Here is a 19,382-nt window from a genome sequence, read left to right as displayed (position 1 = left end):
GAGAAAATATTGCAGCATTTGAATCAAAAGAACTGTACACGATGCACATCAATATTTTACAGGAAGTGCTTGTTACATGTTTTGTAGATCCAAAGTCAGTTCTCTCCAGTACTGTAGTCGTATGGCTGCTATGGGTATGTCTTATCCAGTCTCCATGATATTCTTTGTTATAAATAAAATTTCATAACATGACAGCATTGTATCCTTTGTTACCCTACACACACACATTTTTAGCAGCGAGTTCATGGGAATAGTATGCCAATCCAGTAAAAATAAGTAATTTCTTAAAGACAGCCAAGGTCCTTGCCATCTGTTTCTGCTGATTTCTTGCTTGGTTTCTCTTTGACCATGAAATGTCAAGTTGGCTACAAACTATACACCATTAGAACCCAGAAGACTGTACTTTTAAAGGCCTTGAAATTTAAGATAGTGTGGCATGATGGCTAAAAGCCAGAATAGTGGAACAAATAAAGGCAGCAACAGCAAGGTAAACAGCTGTCCACAGCAACAATGCAGGACACAGTGTTTCCTATGTGGTCATTGCTAGGCAACAATTATGCATGCAACAGTAACAGAACCATCGAAAGTGACGTTTTCTAAGTGGTCCATGAAAAGGCGAGGAACAGGAAAAGGGTCATGAGCCAAGGTTATGTTATGACTGACAATCAGTTGACCAGTCTGTCTTGGTGTCAAACACCCATTGGACACCTAAGACCAGATTTCTGTTACTGTCAGACAGTTGTAGGTTTGTTGATGTGGAGGCGCCCTCTCTAACGAGAGGATGGGTTTGTCATTTACATTTGCTGCTGTTCCTCACCAGTGTAGTCATATTTACTGCCTATAAACTCTTAAAGCCATTTTGCTTCATGAGTTTTAATACAATTTTTGTGATGGCCATTATTCTGTCTTCTTCTGAGTCGGCCCCATTAAGAAGCCAACAGTCGGAAGTTTGAGTTAGTGTTTATCTGAAGACATATGGGGCAGTAGATGTGTAGATCCACATTTCCTTGACCTCGGCAGTAGTTGGAGGTGAGTGGTCAGGTTCACATCCCGGTTGCCTTACCCCTGGGGAAAGGGTCCCCAATACCCATTGGATAGGAGGCTGGGTGGGCCCCAGAGCTGGTCTGGACCCTACTGGGCCGCAAACTATACCAACTGCACTATCCTGGTTATCAGCCTAGGGTCTTGAATTACATTGTTAGATGCTGTTACCAAACGATGACCAGCGAAGACATAGAAGACTTAGTGTTGCAGCAGTAATTTGTAATGTGTGTAGATCAGTGAAAGTGCTATAGTTATTTGTAGTTACAAGTTATAGGCGTTCAGTATATTTAATTATCAATCCAAACCCCATGTCTGGTCACTAACACATGACAGTTGGTGTCAGAAGTGGGATTGGACAGGATTAATTGAACTAAATCAATCTTATCAAATTGTGCACTGCCTGACTGTGGAACCCAAGGTGGTAGTTGAACTTCTGGTGCCCAGCAGATTCTAACAGGTTCTAATCATGGTGTATGACATCCAGAATTACTGGTTTTTTGGACTGTTGATCATCCAGTATTCTAAAAACTAGAGAATGTAACATTTGAGAAACTGGATGTTTCCATCCTGAGGTGAGGGGGAGAACCCAGCACTGAATTTACCAACTCACAGAGATCAGTATGACAGCAGATTCTTCATGGATTTCTATAAAGTTTTAATCTTGAGTGTTTTTACTCTCACAGATGGCACTAGTGGTAGGCACAGTATGGTTTCACAAATTCACCATTTAACACTATGCCATGGTTTTCATGCACCTGGTTTGTTGCATAAAATGTTCACCTCCCTATCTTAGTTCCATGTCTGTGCATAAGTTATCAATTTGTATTTCATATTTTCCTGTTATCTCCCTTCAACATAGCCTGTCTCAGGTATTTATATAGCTGTAGTTAATCTGACATGGGTAGTTCAGTGACTGAGGTTAGCTCTTTTGAAAAGACCCAACAGAGTAGACATCTCCCCTCATCTGAGGAAGGAAACATCCAGTTTCTGAAACATTGTATTCTGTAGTTTTTAAAATATCAGATAGTGGACAAAGTCCAAAAACCCAGTAATTGTGGCACCCACCTTAGGAAGACTAGAGGCCAAGATAGCAGCCGATCAGAAGAGGAAGGTATGGCTAGAAAGGATGGAAGCCAATCAAGGAAAGACACTGGCACTACAGGCACCACACATAAAAACCATGCACCTTCTTTACCATCCTGCAGGACCACACTTCCTATGTTCTACACAAAGTCCCTACAAGGAGACTATTGGAGCACCTTGAGACTGATTTGGGGACCAGCACCTGGTTGCAGCATACCACACTCAGCTGAACGATGGGTTCCACATGATTTGAAGGAAATGCAGAAATGGCTACGATACGACGCTGCTCGTAACCACTTGGAGCACTATGAGCATGAAGCAGAGGCTTTCTTACACCGTATCATTACACTGGATGAGACATGTGCCAAATCATATGAGCCACAAATCAAATGCCAATCAAACAAATGGCATCATTACGGGCCACCACAAAAATTAAAAGATCGTCAGAACCCAAGCAATGTGAAAGTTATGGCGATTCTCGTGTATGACTGTGGTGTTATCCTAATACATACCATTACCCGACAGCAGACCGTCAATGCGCAGTATTACTGTTCATTTTTGGAACACAACCTGCGACACTTTCTGCAGGACAATGCTTGGCTGCATGCAGCGCAGGCTGTGGCCAATTTGTTCGATCAATGGGGCTGGGAAGTGCTGTACCATCCACCATATTCCCCGGACTTAAGCTCTTGTGATTTTGACTTGATTCCTAAGATGAAGGAACCACTTTGTGGCATTCGCTTCAGAACTGTTCCAGAGATTCTTCAGGCAATAGACCGCTTCATTTGAACTATCAACACAACGGGCGCTGCTAAAGGTATCCTACAACTTCCACATCGCTGGCAACGGGTTGTACACAATGCTGGTGACTACACTGAAGGACAGTAAAACTTCAAAACATGCATCTATTTTGTATCAGTTGTAAATAAACAGTTGCCACTATTAAAGTTCCACCCCTCGTAGATGGTGTAGATTTGCAAAAATGTTATAGTTATTTGTAGTTAAGCATTCAATAAATCCAATTATCAGTCCAAACCCCCATGTCTTTGTCATTAACACATGACAATATGTTACTGTCTTGAGCAGCGGACCTTTAATTCTGCTTAGATATTTCTTGATATATACTGAGAAAGGTTTCATTAGACTATATACGTGATCAGTTCATTCCATTCACAATGTATTTCCTTTAGGATCTGTTACTCTGCTTTCCTTTTTAAGGAAAGAAAGCAGGCTTCTGAGATTACATTGCTATCTGTGTGTCTCCTCTTTCAAGTTTTTAACTACGTTCCTGATTTGAAGAAAATCTGATATTAATATTATGCTATTTGAGGACACCACAATGATGTAACTTTTAATTTCTTCCGTATTATAATAGTACGGTTATCACATGAATGTGTGGACTGGCATTAATGATAGTGTGACATGCGCAACGGAGGACCCCTACCTCCCCAGCGGCACGTGGCGGTAACGTAGCGCTCCCTCCCCCCCACCCTCCGCGGTCACGTAAGACGGCGCGAGGTAACAGCGTTGCTAGACACCGCTTCCTACTGTGACGTGGCGGGCGACCCTGGCAACAGCGAACGGAATAAAAGCCGGCTGAGCAGCAAGCGAGGGTCAGTGTGTTATCAACGAGTTCTCAGTTCGCAAGTTACGAGCTACAGATGCGTGTGCGATAACTAAGAAGTCAGCGAGCGGAAGACTTATTGTGTGCTTTCAAGACCTAGTGAGTGCTGTAGTACAGTTATATTTGGAGTGTGTAATTCAGCGAGACTTGTATAGCTCCCGCGCTATTAATATGTGCAGACTCTTGAAGATAGTGTTAAGAGACTTTGGTTGTAGGGTTTGTAAAGTGTGGAAACCCGCAACTGTGTTATAATTAATTGTAGCCGTGATTTGTAGGTTGTTAAATAAACCAATTAACGATCTCTACGGCGTATTCAATAACGAAACACGTTACATTTGGTGTCAGAAGTGGGAATACAATACAATACAATACAGTACAATACTTAATTTTGGGTCCCAAAATGAATCAGCTTTCATTAAGGCAATTTTTTTGTATAATGTAAAATAACAGTGATTGAGCTAAAACATCAAGATTAAAACATACAAATCTATCTTGTGATTTTATTGGTGTGAAACGCTCTCACATTAAAAGAACACAGATTCAGTGTTTGATATTAGGGCTCTGAGGAGAATATCTGGACCTAAGAGGGAGGAAGGAAGGAAGGAACAATGAGGCTACAAAAAACTGTAGAGTGGGGAGCTTCATAATTTGTACTCTTCATAAACTAATATTGGTCTCATAACGGGACATACAGCAACCACTGGAGAGAAAATTAATGCATACAAAATTTCGGTCAGAAAATCTAAAGGAATTACACTACTTGGAAGACTAAGTATGCATGGGAGCACGATGAGTTACTCTGGCTCAGGACAGGGGTCAGCAATGGGCTCTTGTGAACATGTCATTAACTTTCATGACTAGCTGAGGGACCAGTAGCTTTTCAAGATGGACTATGCTCAGTGGATTCCTTTCCATTCAGCTGCAAAAACCTCTTATAGCATAGACGCACCAGTCATGCAGAAAAATCCTCAGTAACAAGACTGTAAACTTCACCAATGAAACAATGAAATATTTGACTTGTCATGCCATAATTAGTAACTGTGAAAAATGGAATTCAAATGGATATTATCGTCTTTCATTGTACATCAGACACTTGTGGAATATCTTAAAAGAAAAATTACACATGCAAACAATGACTGAGATTAGTAGCATTATCAGCTCCAAGTACATGGGACATAACATGATATGTAGGCCTACTGTACCAATGATGCCAAACAGGGCTGAGGAGTTAAGGGTTTAAAATAATGGTTTCTGTTCATCTATGTAACATTTAAATAAAATAAATTAAAATCCATACAATTCTATGAGTCATCCATAAAAGCACCAAAAGTCATCCTTAATTCTGAACACCCCAGTCTATTCCACACAATGACAGCCATCACAATCACATCCTCATGTATACAGGTTTGTGTTTCAACAGTACAATATTAAATTACTCTAAACAGCTCAGAAGATGGAAGTTGTGGTTTCCAACATCACACGCAAGATGACTCATGTCTTCTTGGATGTGACATTATGGTTTGATGCATAGGTACCAATGTTGGAATGACAATACAGCCAGTATAAAAAAAATTGTCACATAAATAATACATATGGCCTTATATGTTTCAGCCCTTTGGGCCATCTTCATATGCCCTGCAGTGAAAGGGAACTTGCTTTATGGTTGCTAAGGATCTTAGTATAATAAGTTATACAGTCGTCGTCGTCCTCATCATCATCATCAATCACCATAACAATAAAAATAATAATACAGGTTAAAATTTTAGGTGTTTAAATATTATCAGTAAAATTTTTTAGTTTTTATTATATCTCCTGATGGATACTTTTCTCTTGCTGCTTGCCACATATCTGAATGTCCTGTTCGATCCATGTAGTGTCAAGGTATGTGTTAGACTGCCCACACACACACACACACACACACACACACTACACAGATCCAGCCATTTTACCAATAATATTGTGATGTGTATGAGTGACTACAGACAGTGTCTGAATTGGAGATTGGATTTACTAACCACTTACAGATTGTAACTACAACTGTCTTCACAAGTCTTTCCCTGGTAATGGCTTCAAACAGTGGAGACTCTTCAGTTTCCGCCCTCACTTCACTGCTAACTGCACCAATTAAGTCTTCTTTTCACAGACTCCCTTAATACTCTCTCTCTCTCCAATTGTCCTCCTCATAACATCTCTGCATGGACTGTGTAGAAAACACCATTTTTGTATTCCAATTGTTTCTGTGGGAACATGTTTGTTTGCAAAGGGGTAACTCAGCAAAGGCTTTGTATACTTATTATGAATCTGTTGCCTAGCAGCAGATGTTGCTTCATTGTTTGTTTCAATGTCATTACCCAGTAATGAATCTATATGCTACAATATTTAAACGTCTACAATTTTAACCTAATTTATTGTTATGACTGTATAACCTATTATACCAAGCTCCCTATGAATTATAAAAAGTTAGTTCTACTGCTGACCCTCTGAAGATGGCCCTAGGGGGTTAAAACATGTAAGGCCATATAAATAACTGTATTATTTACACTAAACTTGTTTACACTGAATGCCTTGTCACTCCAAGATTAATGTAAGTGTAACAGCATAATGCCTCATGTTCTATATACCAATGTTTGAGAGGAACATGCTACCTCTATGTTCTCCATAAAGGAGTATGCTGAGCATGGAACAAAAAAGATATAGGCAACAACACAGCATCAATACCAGAAGACAGTAACTTTCATAGTCACAGCTGTGAGAACCTCAGCATCTCACATCATACACAAGGCTCACAGCTCAAATCCAAAACCAAATGATCAATATGAGGGGCATATGACTTAACACGGTGGAGATGTAGTACAGACACTTTCCATACAATTTCGTACACTTCACTCAGAATGCTGCAAATAGAATGAGAAGCATGGAGTGCCCAAGCCTTCCACTCAACTTTCTTCCAACTAACATAGCTGTTTCCTATAATTAATTCATCACCATCAAAAGAAAAAGACTGTTTACAAGTTTCATGTAGGAATTTCTTAGACAGTGCATGAATGAGGATAGGTCTGCACTCCAAACACAATGCAAGTTCAGCTGTTTCAAAGCTGTGATTATAAAGATCAGTCCCAGTGTCCGTCTTGTCAATCCCTGAAGTGACATTTCCATGTATATGCAGCACCCCTCCAGTTGATTTCAGAACTTTACAAGCAGTCTGCCAGCTAGCCTCACAAGATGGCAGAAGTCCCAAGTTCACTCTGTCTGCAATATTATGTAACTGCACCTAAACAACATATATCAATCTTAGGTACTGGAATTCCACAAGACATGAGAGAGTGCATTATGAAAGGTATAAAGGACAGCTTTATGAAATGAAGGCAAAACAATTTCAGGATTAACAACAAGGATAAATAACTGGGTGAAGAGACATGCAGAAGGAAAATATAATCTGAAAACAAATAAATAATGCACTGTGGGAAGAGAGTAGAAATAATTTTGCAAAGTAACAATCTGCAAAAGTACATGATTCCCAGCAATAATGACCATACTAGTTTAAAATAAGTTCAGGATAAGTCTTACCCATCTTTGCTTCCATATTTCAACATCAAAGCTATTTTGCAGTTAGGTTTAACTGCAGGGTGAATGTGTGTGGTTTTATGTACTTAAGACATTATGGTTACCTACTTTATGTTACAAGCAGTAACTTATCAAAATTTGTCAGCAAGTCCATGCTATTAGCACAGATAATGTAATACGCATTCACACCTTTTGATTGTCTCCTTCATGAATAATGCATCTTTCACTCACATTGTTCTGAATCAAGTTCTTCCTGGAAACACAATAAAACAGATATCAGGTGTGTGCTGTGGTAACTAGCAAGGTATAATTACATATCAGCTAATTAGCTAACTAAGAGTCCTTCATCATCAGCTGATAGTTATCCAGTAGTTAAGAAATTCCCTGATGTTATAGAACCGAAAGGTACATCTCTGTTACTCATTACAAATGCCTGCCACTGAATCTTACCCACAATCATTTCAATCTACTGCAAGTAAACATAACATATAAAGTAAGTAAATGTAAAGCAAACCCTGTACCAGGCCGTGAAGGCCCACAGGATTGTAAGACGTTGAGGGTCCAACATTATCTAGACAGTCGGCTCAAAGATGGCGGTAAGGTTGTCAGCCTTATGCGCCGGTTGCGCTTTACTTCCCAGGAAAATTATTTAATTAATTCCTGGTACTGATTTCTGTTAGAGGCTGAGTCGACCCCAGGGCCATAGTGCGGCCGGAAGGATTAAGTCAACTTAAAAAATCCAATGACCTCATCGGGAATCGAACCCATGACCTTCCGGCTTGTAACATACGTGCTCAACCAACTATACTACTGCATGCCCCAAACATAACATATATCTCCCCAGAACCATTTTACTATTGTCCTTCCATCTATTTCCTTGTGATATGTTATCCACATTTTTGTATAAATTTCATTTTGCCCCTCTGCCTGAAGATTTCTACCTTCTGGGACATCGTGCTATATAATGTAACGAAAATTAACCAAGCCCTGATTGCCACCGGCTTCATGCTAGTTTTTTGCTTGACTTACTCTTCAATCCTGAAGATGGAGGTGATATGTTTCTCCGAAATGTTGACTGACTTTCACCAAACAACACATCGTTATATCCCAGAAGATATTTATTCATAGCCACTGCTATGAGAACCTCAAAATCAACATCCCCTCTGCTTATTTCAAATTCCTCTGCCTCATTCTCCTTCACTTTATCACCCTAAAGCATAAACTGAAAATTACAGGTGCTGGACCACTTAACTATATTATCTTTGCATCTTCTGTTTAGTTTAAGGTGTTACCCTACAGAAATTCTGTGTGCACTTCTTGTTGCCCAATTCATTATGAATTTGTACCTTAAAGCAATAACAGCATCTGGATTCCACTCACAAGCATGGACCATACGTGCTCTAGCATGAACAAGGTAAGGGAGTGTGAAATAGCCAATCCCTGCATACATGTCCACAACCACCTCACCATCGCATCTGAACCTGGCCAATCGATGACGCTCTGGAGCATTGCCAGCACTGAACATGGTCTTTGTTACATCCCAGCTGTACCTAACTCAAAGAAAATACCACTCTTACATACTGCCTGGTGCTATAGGCAACAACTTTTAGATAAAAAAAATAATCTTAAAAAAAGTTGCACATTTTTTAAACACTTTTAATAATTCCAGATCCTACAGACAATAATACTAATAGTATTTATCCTAGGTCAAATTATATAGCTGCCATACTGGCAAGAATTCAATAATTACCAGAAGTGCATCGTAATATTGCAAAAGCATTTGTGTAGTCCAGACAGCAAGTCTAAAATATCCTTTCATTTCAAGCATCTCTACAGCACCCATTTTTCTGTAGTGCGTTCTATAAGCAACAGACATATGAAGCATATAGCTAGCCTAAAATCATCACACTGCAGTCACACTATTTCCACACGATCATTTTATCAATGCACAATTCACACTCATTCAAGATCTTGTTGCCTGTGTGGCAGCTGCATGTGATTGTGTCAGAAGGAAAACTGAATAAAATACAACACAAAAGTCATATGACTTTACATACATGTTGAAAATTAAGGGAAAGGAGGGTGGAAGGTGGATCATGCTTGTGGTACACTGTGTGCTCAGCCAATAAGAAGAAACAACCAGTCCCAGAGTTCAATGTGTAAAGTCAATCTGTGTACAGATATTTCAATTTCCATACAAACTTCTAAATGAGAGTCCCATCATAACATGGGACCCCTGCAACTGGTGCAGATTTCAATTTATATACGATGGGGTACCCAAAAGAAACCGAACTAATTTTTTTGTGGGCAGAGCTTTTGTAGTACCGCGTTTTGCCACTATAAGCGCATAGAGCTAACATTCCTGCAACTGCTGCAGATTTCGATTTATATATGATGGGGTACTCAAAAGAAACAGAACTAATTTTTTTGTGGGCAGAGCTTTTGTAGTACCGCGTTTTGCCGCTATGAGCGCATAGAGCTAACATTCCTGAGTCGATAAGCCGACTATCGTTGCTTCAGAAGGTAAGGACTAGTTTCGGCAGAGTTTATAGTGACAACTGTTTTGTGTGATCGTCGTTTTTGCAATGGCTGATTTTCGTGAACAGCATGTGGCGGTGAAATTCTGCTTTTTGCTCGGGAAAAGTGGAACAGAAAATTTTGAAACGTTAAAAACGGCGTACAAGGACGATGCTATGGGGAAAACTCAAGTGTTTGAGTGGTTTTCCTGTTTCAAAAATGGTGAAATGTCAATTGATGACAAACCTCGTTCTGGTCGTCCTTCCACGGCCCGAACACATGAAAATGTTGAAAAAATCGTGAAATCATCATGGAAGATCGACGACAGACCATTGAAGAAATTGTGGAGCTGTCGGGAGTGACTTGGAGCTCAGCGGCCAGATTTGTGGCAGTCGGGTGACTGGTTTTTCCATCATGACAATGCCCCTGCTCACACAGCCCTGTCTGTACGACAATTCTTGACCAAAAATGGTATGACCCCTGTTCCTCACCCTCCATACTCACCCGACCTTGCCCCGTGCGACTTTTTTTTGTTTCCTCGAATGAAAAGAGACATGAAAGGAAAAAACGATGGAGGCACTGTCAAGCATCTCAAAAGATGAATTTAGACAATGTTTTGAAAAATGGAATAAAAGACTAGACAAGTGTATTAGTGTAAGTGGAGAGTACTTTGAAGGGGATTGAAGGTTTGTGCTTAAAATTTGAATAAATAAGTTTAAAAAAAATAAGTTTGGTTTCTTTTGGGTACCCCCTCGTGTGTATATATATATATGTATTTTATCTTACTTCAGGAGTCTATCATCTTTTTCAAAGAAACATGATTCTCTTCACACAAAAGGATTTGGCACCGTATTTTCTACATTTTTCTAATATCAATACCATTACTACTGAAAACCTCTGAATTAAAATCACGCCATTTAAATGCCATATAATAAAGGTTAGTAGTAGCATGTAGTTGTACATTAAGCTTCATACTAATATGTATATGAAAAAAGATGTGACTGTGGAACTACAAAATGCACACTATTATGGAAATTTAAAAAAACAATCCATGCTAAAATTCCGTACGATAATAGCCAATTATATGCTTTCATATGGACCCAAATAATGGATGTTAACAAAAGGACAAGAGAATGGAGATGGCAGAAATATGTGTTTCCTCTGAGCAGTCACAGGATACAGAATGGCACAATTATAAACATAAAGAACACATTACAGAACAACTAGGAATCGCAGGTATCAGTACAATAATAAACAAGAGTGGATGGCACAATCCATACCACAGTATAGTTTTCATATGCTTCAAAACTAAACACCAAAGCTACTCTCTCAATACAAACTGAAGGATACAATACATTAAGGATATCCAATAAAAATATGGAATAAAAGTTTTAATCCTTACTCCATTATGTTCAGAATAAGCTAAAGGTTTGAAAGAAAATTGTGTGCAAGAGGACACAAAAACATTAATTACACAACGTGGACTGTAAGAAAAAAGATATGAGGCTTGGAACATTAATAGTGGCAACTATTTATTTACAACTGATACAAAATAGATGCATGTTTCAAAGTTTTACTGTCCTTTAATGTAGTCACCAGCATTGTGTACAACCCATTGCCAGTGATGTGGAAGTCATAGGGTACCTTTAGCAGCACCTGTTGTGTTGATAGTTCGAATGGAGCTGTCTATTGCCTGACGAATCTCTGGAACAGTTCTGTAGTGAATGCCATGAAGCAGTTCCTTCATCTCAGGAATCAAGTTGAAGTCACAAGGGCTTAAGTCTGGGGAGTATGGTGGATGGTACAACACTTCCCAGCTCCATCAATCGAACAAATTGGTCACAGCCTGCGCTGCATGCAGCCAAGCATTGTCCTGCAAAATGATGGTTGGGGTTCTGCAGAAACTGTCGCTGCTTCTTTCTCAAAGCTGGTCGCAGGTTTTGTTCCAAAAATGAACAGTAATACTGCGCACTGATGGTCTGCTGTTGGGGAACGGTATGCGTTAGGATAACACCATCACAGTCATACACGAGAATCACCATAACTTTCACATTCCTGGGGTTCTGAAGAATTTTTTATTTTTATGGTGACCCGTAATGATGCCATTCGTTCAATTGGCATTTCATTTGTGGCTCATACGATTTGGCCCATGTCTCATCCAGGGTAATGATATGGCGTAAGAAAGCCACCCCTTAGCGCTCATAGCCCTCCAAGTGGTTACGAGCAGCATCATATCATAGCCATTTCTGCATTTCCATCAAATCATGCTGAACCCATTGTGATGCAATTTTTCTCATACCCAGGTGTTTCTTCAGAATGTGAAGCACAGTCATATGCGCTAATCCTGTCTCTTTGGCCAGCTCACGAATCATATGGCATCAATGACTCTCCAGTAACGTGGAAAGAGCATACACTTCTTCTTCACTGACACTAGGACCTGGCCGACGCATGTCTGCCACATTTTGGCATCCCTCGTTGAAGGCGTTTACCCACCTTGCCACTGTTCTGTAAGTCAATGCAGATTCCCCACAAGCCTCTTGAAGACCTTGACGACAGTGTCGTGCTGTATGGCCTCTGGCACATTCAATTTTTATCCAACTCCGTTGTTCCTGTTTCAAAAACATCGTGACAACACTACACTAGACCGCCAGCTAACATGAGGCTCTGTTCTTCTCGTCACTGCACATGCGCGTGATGTGGAAAGGGAGAGTCCATTTGCTCTGAGGTAAGGTAGGTATAAGTGACATTTTTTGGTTCCGTTGCATGGCGTCTCTACAGCAGGGTTGCCAGTATTAAAGTTCCAACTCTCGTATTAAAATGGAGAAACATTACACATATTGATAATTAAAAATGAAAGTTTAACTGTTCTGATAAACTGATGGGCTATCTAATGACAAAACTTTTCTCTTAAGCATGCAATGTGGGCACACAAATCATTGTCCCTTCTGGCTACAGTTACACTGCAACTAACAATAATGACACAATAAAAGAATCCATACCTGATTCCATTGTCCACACAGTCCACCCAACTCAATTCACCCCAAACCAACCGAACATTTGGTGTCCGAAATCCATCTGAGGAGATGTGACCTTTTAGACCAACACGATTTCCATTAAGCACTGCGCATACATTTGTCCACAGCTCTGGCCCTGGAAACAAATACACGTAGTTCCCATGCTGCAAGCATGTCTTTCTGGCAGTCATGGGGAGGAGGTGGGAGTAACTATGGCCCTTTAAGGTCATATGGTACATATGCCATCCTCAATGATGTTGGGTAAATTTCAGCTGTCTCTGGTGGGAGTGCATCATGGACCAGAGGGTACATCGGGACACACCTTTGGGACACCTCCTCGTGGTCCCACCGAGCAATGTCAGTCTCTGGGTCTGGCTCAGTATGACAACCCAGGACTGGTGGCTAAGCTTGCGTGAGGGCAGTGGCGTCTTATGACCGGAGCCTCCCACATAGCGGCATTATGACTCCCAGGTATTACTATGGTTTGCCAGGGACAAATAAGGGAGAGCACTTGTATGGGGGTAGCTTCAGCTACTTGAGATGGTTTCAACCTGACAGAAAGGGGGGATTAATCTTGTATACAGATGGTTCAAGGACAAAAAAGAAAGGCACTGGAACTGGGGTGTATTGCTATGGGACAAGGTAGAGGCTTATTTTTAGCCTTGGGCAGTACACAACAGTATTCAATGCAGGAGTGTATGTCATTAAGACATGCTCAGTTGAGAATCTAGATAGAAACTATAAAAACAGAAACATCTACATTCTTTCAGACAATCAAACTGCTATTAAAGCGCTTGATAAACACCAGATCACCTCAAAACTGGTCTAGGACTGACACCAATCCCTCATACAACTGGCCAAACATAAGAGAGTTCAACTGATATGGGTACCAGGTGATGAGGGTATTTTTAGTAATGAAATGGCAGGTCAGCTGGCAAAAACAGGTTCTGAACATCTGTTCACAGAACCTGAACCAGCTTGCAGCATCTCAACTGGAGTTGCCAAGAGAGCGGTCATGGACTGGAAGAACAGAAATCACAAAAAGCGTTGGGAATCCACAACTGGACTCAAAGAGGCAAAAAGAACAGAGACCAGTTAAGATGGGTGGCAGGACTATTTACAATATTGACAATGTAATGTAAAAAAACAACAGGATACTTTCACCTACAATGACAGCTTTTCAAACTGGGATTGATAGATGACCCCATCTGTGAAAGATGCCTAAAATATTATGATTCAGCCACACATATCCTATGTGATTGTGAGGCCATAGCTTATTTAACACATTTAGTGCAAATCTGCCCAAGATGCTTTTAAAAGAATCTAAAAATATTAAGAGCACAGTATGCTGTTTAATCTGCATTTACCTGCACATCCACATGTTATCGTTCAAACTGCAAGTCTGGATTACCTAGCATGCCATAAGCTAGTTGTGCTTCATAATGATATAAATAAATATTTATTATATATAACGACCAAGGTTCTCAGAATACCATATAGCCAAGCAGTATGGTAAGGTGAGACATTTTATTAAAATCTGTCAACAAATTCTGATTTTTGCTAAAATTTGACAATAGTAATAAATGCTTTACATAAAGACCTACACATGTGTTTCTGTGTGCATCTCAAATGTAACTACCTAACTATTTGTTTGAGCAAAAAATATTCTGTGTAGATGTACAGAAAAATTAGAGAAAAATGAAACATACACTTTCTCTGTCAGTCATGTTGCTTTTGAGATAATTAAACAAAATTTACTTTTATGCTGTCTAGAGGCAATAACAGAGTAAATTCACCATAAATGTTAAGTTATGCACTTGTTTTCCACCTTGTTCCATCCAGTAGTCTCAAAAATTCTGTTTGGTGTGGTACAACCTGAGGTAGGGATATTCACACAACCAAACACTGCACTTCACAAGTTAAATTCTTCAATGTCATGTGCAACCAGTCCTGCCTCACTTTGTAAGTCTCTATCTTGTGTGTTTCTTCAGATGTTTAGAAAGGACTCAATACACTGCATAGACATTGTTACTTATTTATCTTTTAATAATTTTCACCTGTTTTATCAAGTTCATTTCTGCAGTTATTTACTGCTTTCTTACTTGTTTGCCTGTTTCACTAACAGTTAATTAATTTTAATGTGGGGCTTAATCAGGTGTTTTACTCTCCTTTTCGCTCTGAAAGCCTCTGTACAAGTCAGACATGTCATGCCATTGCTCAGTGTGTTAGTCTGGTGCTGCACATAAGCAATTCTAACAGTTTCACTTCAAATGAGGCACTCAGGCCTAAATTGGCATAAACCCACACATGAGAGTACACAGGTTAGGCCACTCATTCTCGCCCCACAAATTTGGAGATATTGATAGTATTTTATAAAATATTAATTCTCCATAATCAGAGGAATAACAAATAATTCTAAGAAAAAAACATGAGGCAATATTATCCAGGTAGCTACAATGATATATGCCTGTTCCTCAAAATTTCCTGGCAATGAACCTACAAACCACTCCCTCATTTTGAAAAATACCTGACTTAACTTGTGAACATAATACAAATAACTGTAAATAATTGTAAACTGGGGTGCATATTGGTTATTTCAGAGCTTAATATGCAGGCAGCTGGATTATTTCCTAATAATCAAAATTTTATTTGGAATTTCTAGCTTTAAAAATGAAACAAGTACAGTTTATTTTAATAAAGTCTGCAATTTGAAACATTTAAACCCCAATAAACCCAGCAGCAAATTTATGTGCCAGGAATTTAAATGGTGGCTGATGAAAGTTACTGAGTTCACTTATACGTGTCTGAAGTTCAGAAAAAAAAAAATGTATTTAACATATGTGCAATATCTGCTGGTATTTACGGTGGATTCAATTCCCATCATAACTTATTACAACAAGAAAACAACTACATACATTGGTTTCTGTCCATTTTGTATAAGTGAAAGAAATCCTAACATAGTAATTTTCCAGCTTCAAATTTCACATAACATGCTCAATTAATAATAATTAGCTAGAACTTATTAATAACAAAATATTAAATTAATTAATTGAATAAATTCTAGTAACTAACCTGCTACACTCCAAGCTAAATTCTTAAAGCATCTGTCACCATTAAAGAGAAGTAAATCCCCATACTTCTCCCACACCACTGGAATTTCTGCCTCAAGGCTTCTTTCCCAAAGCCCTCTCCTTCTCATCACTGCTTCAATCACTTTCTTGAGTCTCTGCTTTCTTGGGCATGGCATATAAATTTTATTTCGTATTATGCGGAATGGAACACGATTCAATAAAAGAGAGCCATCATCTGAACACAGCACATCTAAATCACATGTTACATTCTCTTTCACTGGAATACTGACTTCATCACAATTCTTCATGCATCGGAATTTTGGGTGTAAGAGCTGTCTCTTCTGTAATTCAAGTCTAGAATGAAAATAATTTATATGGCATGAACTAGTATTGCATGAATTAAACATGAAATTTCAATACAAGCCTCATCATTGACACCAAAAACTAACAATGGCTTAATTAGTTATGTTTCTAGATATTATTCCATTATAGTACAATCTCAGTAATCTGGCCACGCACTAGTCCGACATGTCCAGTAATCTGGCATAGGCGCCAGGCAGATGTCCGCGGCCTTGTGCAGGCTTCTACAGGCAGCAGAGCCTGACGTGTGTTCAGTCAAGCTTGACAAACTGATGTATTTATACTTTCGCTAGTACACAGTGTTTCAGATCTTCAGTACTGTACATTCCTGTACAGTACTTTTCATACAGTGGTGGATATAATGTGTGCTGAAGGTGTCCAGTTCTGGCAAATGTAAACATAAAACTTGAAGTGCTAAGGGAGAAATAATTAAGAGATTGACAAAGGTGAAAAACTTGTTAATTTGGCTAAAGAGTATGGTGTTTGACATACTACAATATATATCAGTAAAAATAGAGAGAAATTGGGTGTTTTATGAAAAATACAAACAGCGGCACCAGTGACAGGCAGACTCTAAAATCTGGCGAGTACCCTGAAGTTGAAGATGCTCTTTACACTTGGTTCTTACAAGAACATAATAGACACACTTCTGTTTCTGGGGAAATTATTCAAGAGAAGGCAAAATATTTTTACAAAATATTCATGAAGAAAGAGGATTTCAGAGCAAGTGATGGATGGCTAGATAAATTTAAAAAGAGAATTGGAAAACATTTTCTAACCATAATGGGAGAGAAATTAGCTAGGTCTTGGGCCAGGGCAGGTGTATAACACAGATAGAAGCAGTCTATTTTGGAGGCTCTTGTCCGCAAAAACTTTTGTCCACTGAGCTGAAGAAAGTGCAGCCAGGCACAAAACGTCCAAAGACCAAATTACGTTCATGCCTTGTCCAAATGCAAGTGGCACCCACACACTTGAAATGCTGGTGATTGATAAGGCAGCAATGCCCAGAGCATTTAAAAACCAAAGTCTTCCAGTCATGTACAAAAGCCAAAGCCATGGTTGGGTAACACAAGAAGTGTTGCTGAATGGTTCCATTAAAGTTTTGAGCCATCAGTAAAAACATCTCTTAAAAAGCCAAATTTACCAGCTAAAGCATTATTAATTTTAGATAATGCTCCTGGACACCCAAGTGAAGAACAGTTAAAATCAATAGCTGGTTTACTAGAGGTAACGTTCTTACCACCAAACTGCAGCCTGCTTCTACAACCAATGGCTCAGAATGTTATACAGTTTGTGAAGTCACATTACAAAAGAGCCTTCTACGCAGTGTAATAAGCCAAAATCAAATCATTCAATGTCTGAAACAAACAAACCTCAAAGACATAGTTTTTAATCTTGCATATGCATGGCAAAATGTACCTCCTAAAACCAAAATTCCTTCTTGGAAAAAAGTTGTGGCCTTCACATCCATTATCCTCTGGTAGCACTGAACTCACATGGCCAGAAGAATCAGAAAATGATGGTACTGTCCAAATTTCTGATCTCCAACAAACAATAGCCAAACTGTGTGAAAAAAGGCTCATCAGGTCCTGCGGTTGCTGACAAGTAATTGGCTAGCTGGAGGTGAGGAGGAAAATCTTCAAATCATGTCAGATGAAGAGATAATCAACAATATGCCAGAAGACAACAACAGCGAGCATGAGCAAGAGTCAAGTACTCCACTGAGTATCCACACATTATGACATGATGATTCCACGAGTGCCTTCAACACACGTTATAAATGGGCTTAAGAAAACGTGAAAGCTCAAGACATCCTCACACTGAAAAGACTGCAAGAAAAAGTTCTAAAAGAGGCATTTGGAAACAAAAGACAGAAAACTATTGATGCTTTTTTTTTTGTAGAAATGCAGTGAAATGAAGCTCTAAGTATTGAATTAATGGACAAAAATTTGCAGTACACATTTATATATATAAAATAAATAAATGATAATCAATTCTGAAACTTCTATGTTGTATAGTACAACGTAATAAATTTGTTCCAACTTCTTCCAGTAATCTGACAGTACCTTGCTCCCATACATATCAGACTACCAAGACTGTACTGTATTCCAATTTATTGTTCTTCATATTAAGAGGGAAAGGACAGATACTTCTGCATGCATACAGCACTGCTCATTGTGCGTCTCTACTGAAAATTTCCACCTTATCCATTTCTATAAAAAACACCATGGGTGGGGATGGGAATACTGATCAGTGTGTGCAAACTTGTGGACTTATTTAGCAGTTAACTATGCAAGCTCCTAAAATATTGCAAAATTACGTTATGGGCCACAGCTGCGTTACAATAACTGTAATAAGCACTGCCAACCAACTTCTTCATTCTTGAACTTCCAAGGCCACAGCATTATTATTATTATTTGTAACTTTGCATTCCATGTTAGGTGGGTCCCTGTCACCACGGCATGGCGCGTCCTCAGGTTTCGGATGGAGGAGACGCCATCCAGTTTTGGAGGGAAGCTGCGAATATATTGAATAAGCAGTCGCGGAGAGCCGACAAGGGGTGGCCCTCCAGCTTGGGGGTTGGGCGTGGGGTTAACAACTCCTCACCGTAAAAAATCAGTATGTTACGAAAATGAACACAAAGCCTCGGACCTGGACTGATTCCTTGGATAAACGACCTAAGGTATAGGGTAAGTTCGCTCAGGGCAGTGGCAGAAGAAATCTTAAAATATAAGTTAGATTTAGCGGGAGTACAGGTCAGATGGGATGGAAGTGGCATCGCACCAGCAGGCGAATATACATTTTTTTATGGAAAGGGGAATGAAAATCATGAATTAGGTACAGGTTTCTTCATACATTAGAGAATCATATCAGCAGTTAACAGGGTAGAGTTCGTTAGTGATAGGATATCATATATAATACTAAAAGGTCGCTGGTGTGATATCGTTGTTATGAATGTACATGCCCCAACAGAAGATAAAATTGATGACATAAAGGATAGATTCTATGAAGAACTAGAACATGTATTTGATAAATTCCCGAAGCACCCTATGAAAATTTTGTTAGGAGATTTCAATGCCAAAGTAGGGAGGGAAGACATTTTCA

At 39.3% G+C, this 19,382-nt stretch overlaps 1 protein-coding gene across 3 annotated transcripts in view; it reads right to left on the bottom strand.

The window, feature by feature from the left end:
- Window positions 1–5,087: 5,087 nt before the first annotated feature.
- Window positions 5,088–19,382, bottom strand: part of LOC111870188 (tRNA wybutosine-synthesizing protein 2 homolog) — a 17,004-nt gene continuing 2,709 nt past the window's right edge. For 2 of the 3 annotated variants that reach the window (XM_023862266.2, XM_023862268.1), the window contains exons 2-6: window positions 15,919–16,271; window positions 12,832–12,982; window positions 8,662–8,865; window positions 7,505–7,568; window positions 5,088–7,022 (exon numbers count right to left, since the gene is read on the bottom strand). In XM_023862266.2, the coding sequence (XP_023718034.1) occupies window positions 6,522–7,022; window positions 7,505–7,568; window positions 8,662–8,865; window positions 12,832–12,982; window positions 15,919–16,271 (1,273 nt within the window). In that variant the 3' untranslated portion in view covers window positions 5,088–6,521. The remainder of the gene's footprint in view (window positions 7,023–7,504; window positions 7,569–8,661; window positions 8,866–12,831; window positions 12,983–15,918; window positions 16,272–19,382) is intronic. The other variant, XM_023862267.2, reaches the window with a different exon arrangement.

This window comes from Cryptotermes secundus, unplaced genomic scaffold, assembly GCF_002891405.2.
Source record: "Cryptotermes secundus unplaced genomic scaffold, Csec_1.0 scaffold779, whole genome shotgun sequence".
NCBI classification, from domain to species: Eukaryota; Metazoa; Arthropoda; class Insecta; order Blattodea; family Kalotermitidae; genus Cryptotermes; species Cryptotermes secundus.
The sequence above is the reverse complement of the archived record's forward strand: the minus strand, read 5'-3'. Positions and strand labels throughout refer to the sequence as shown.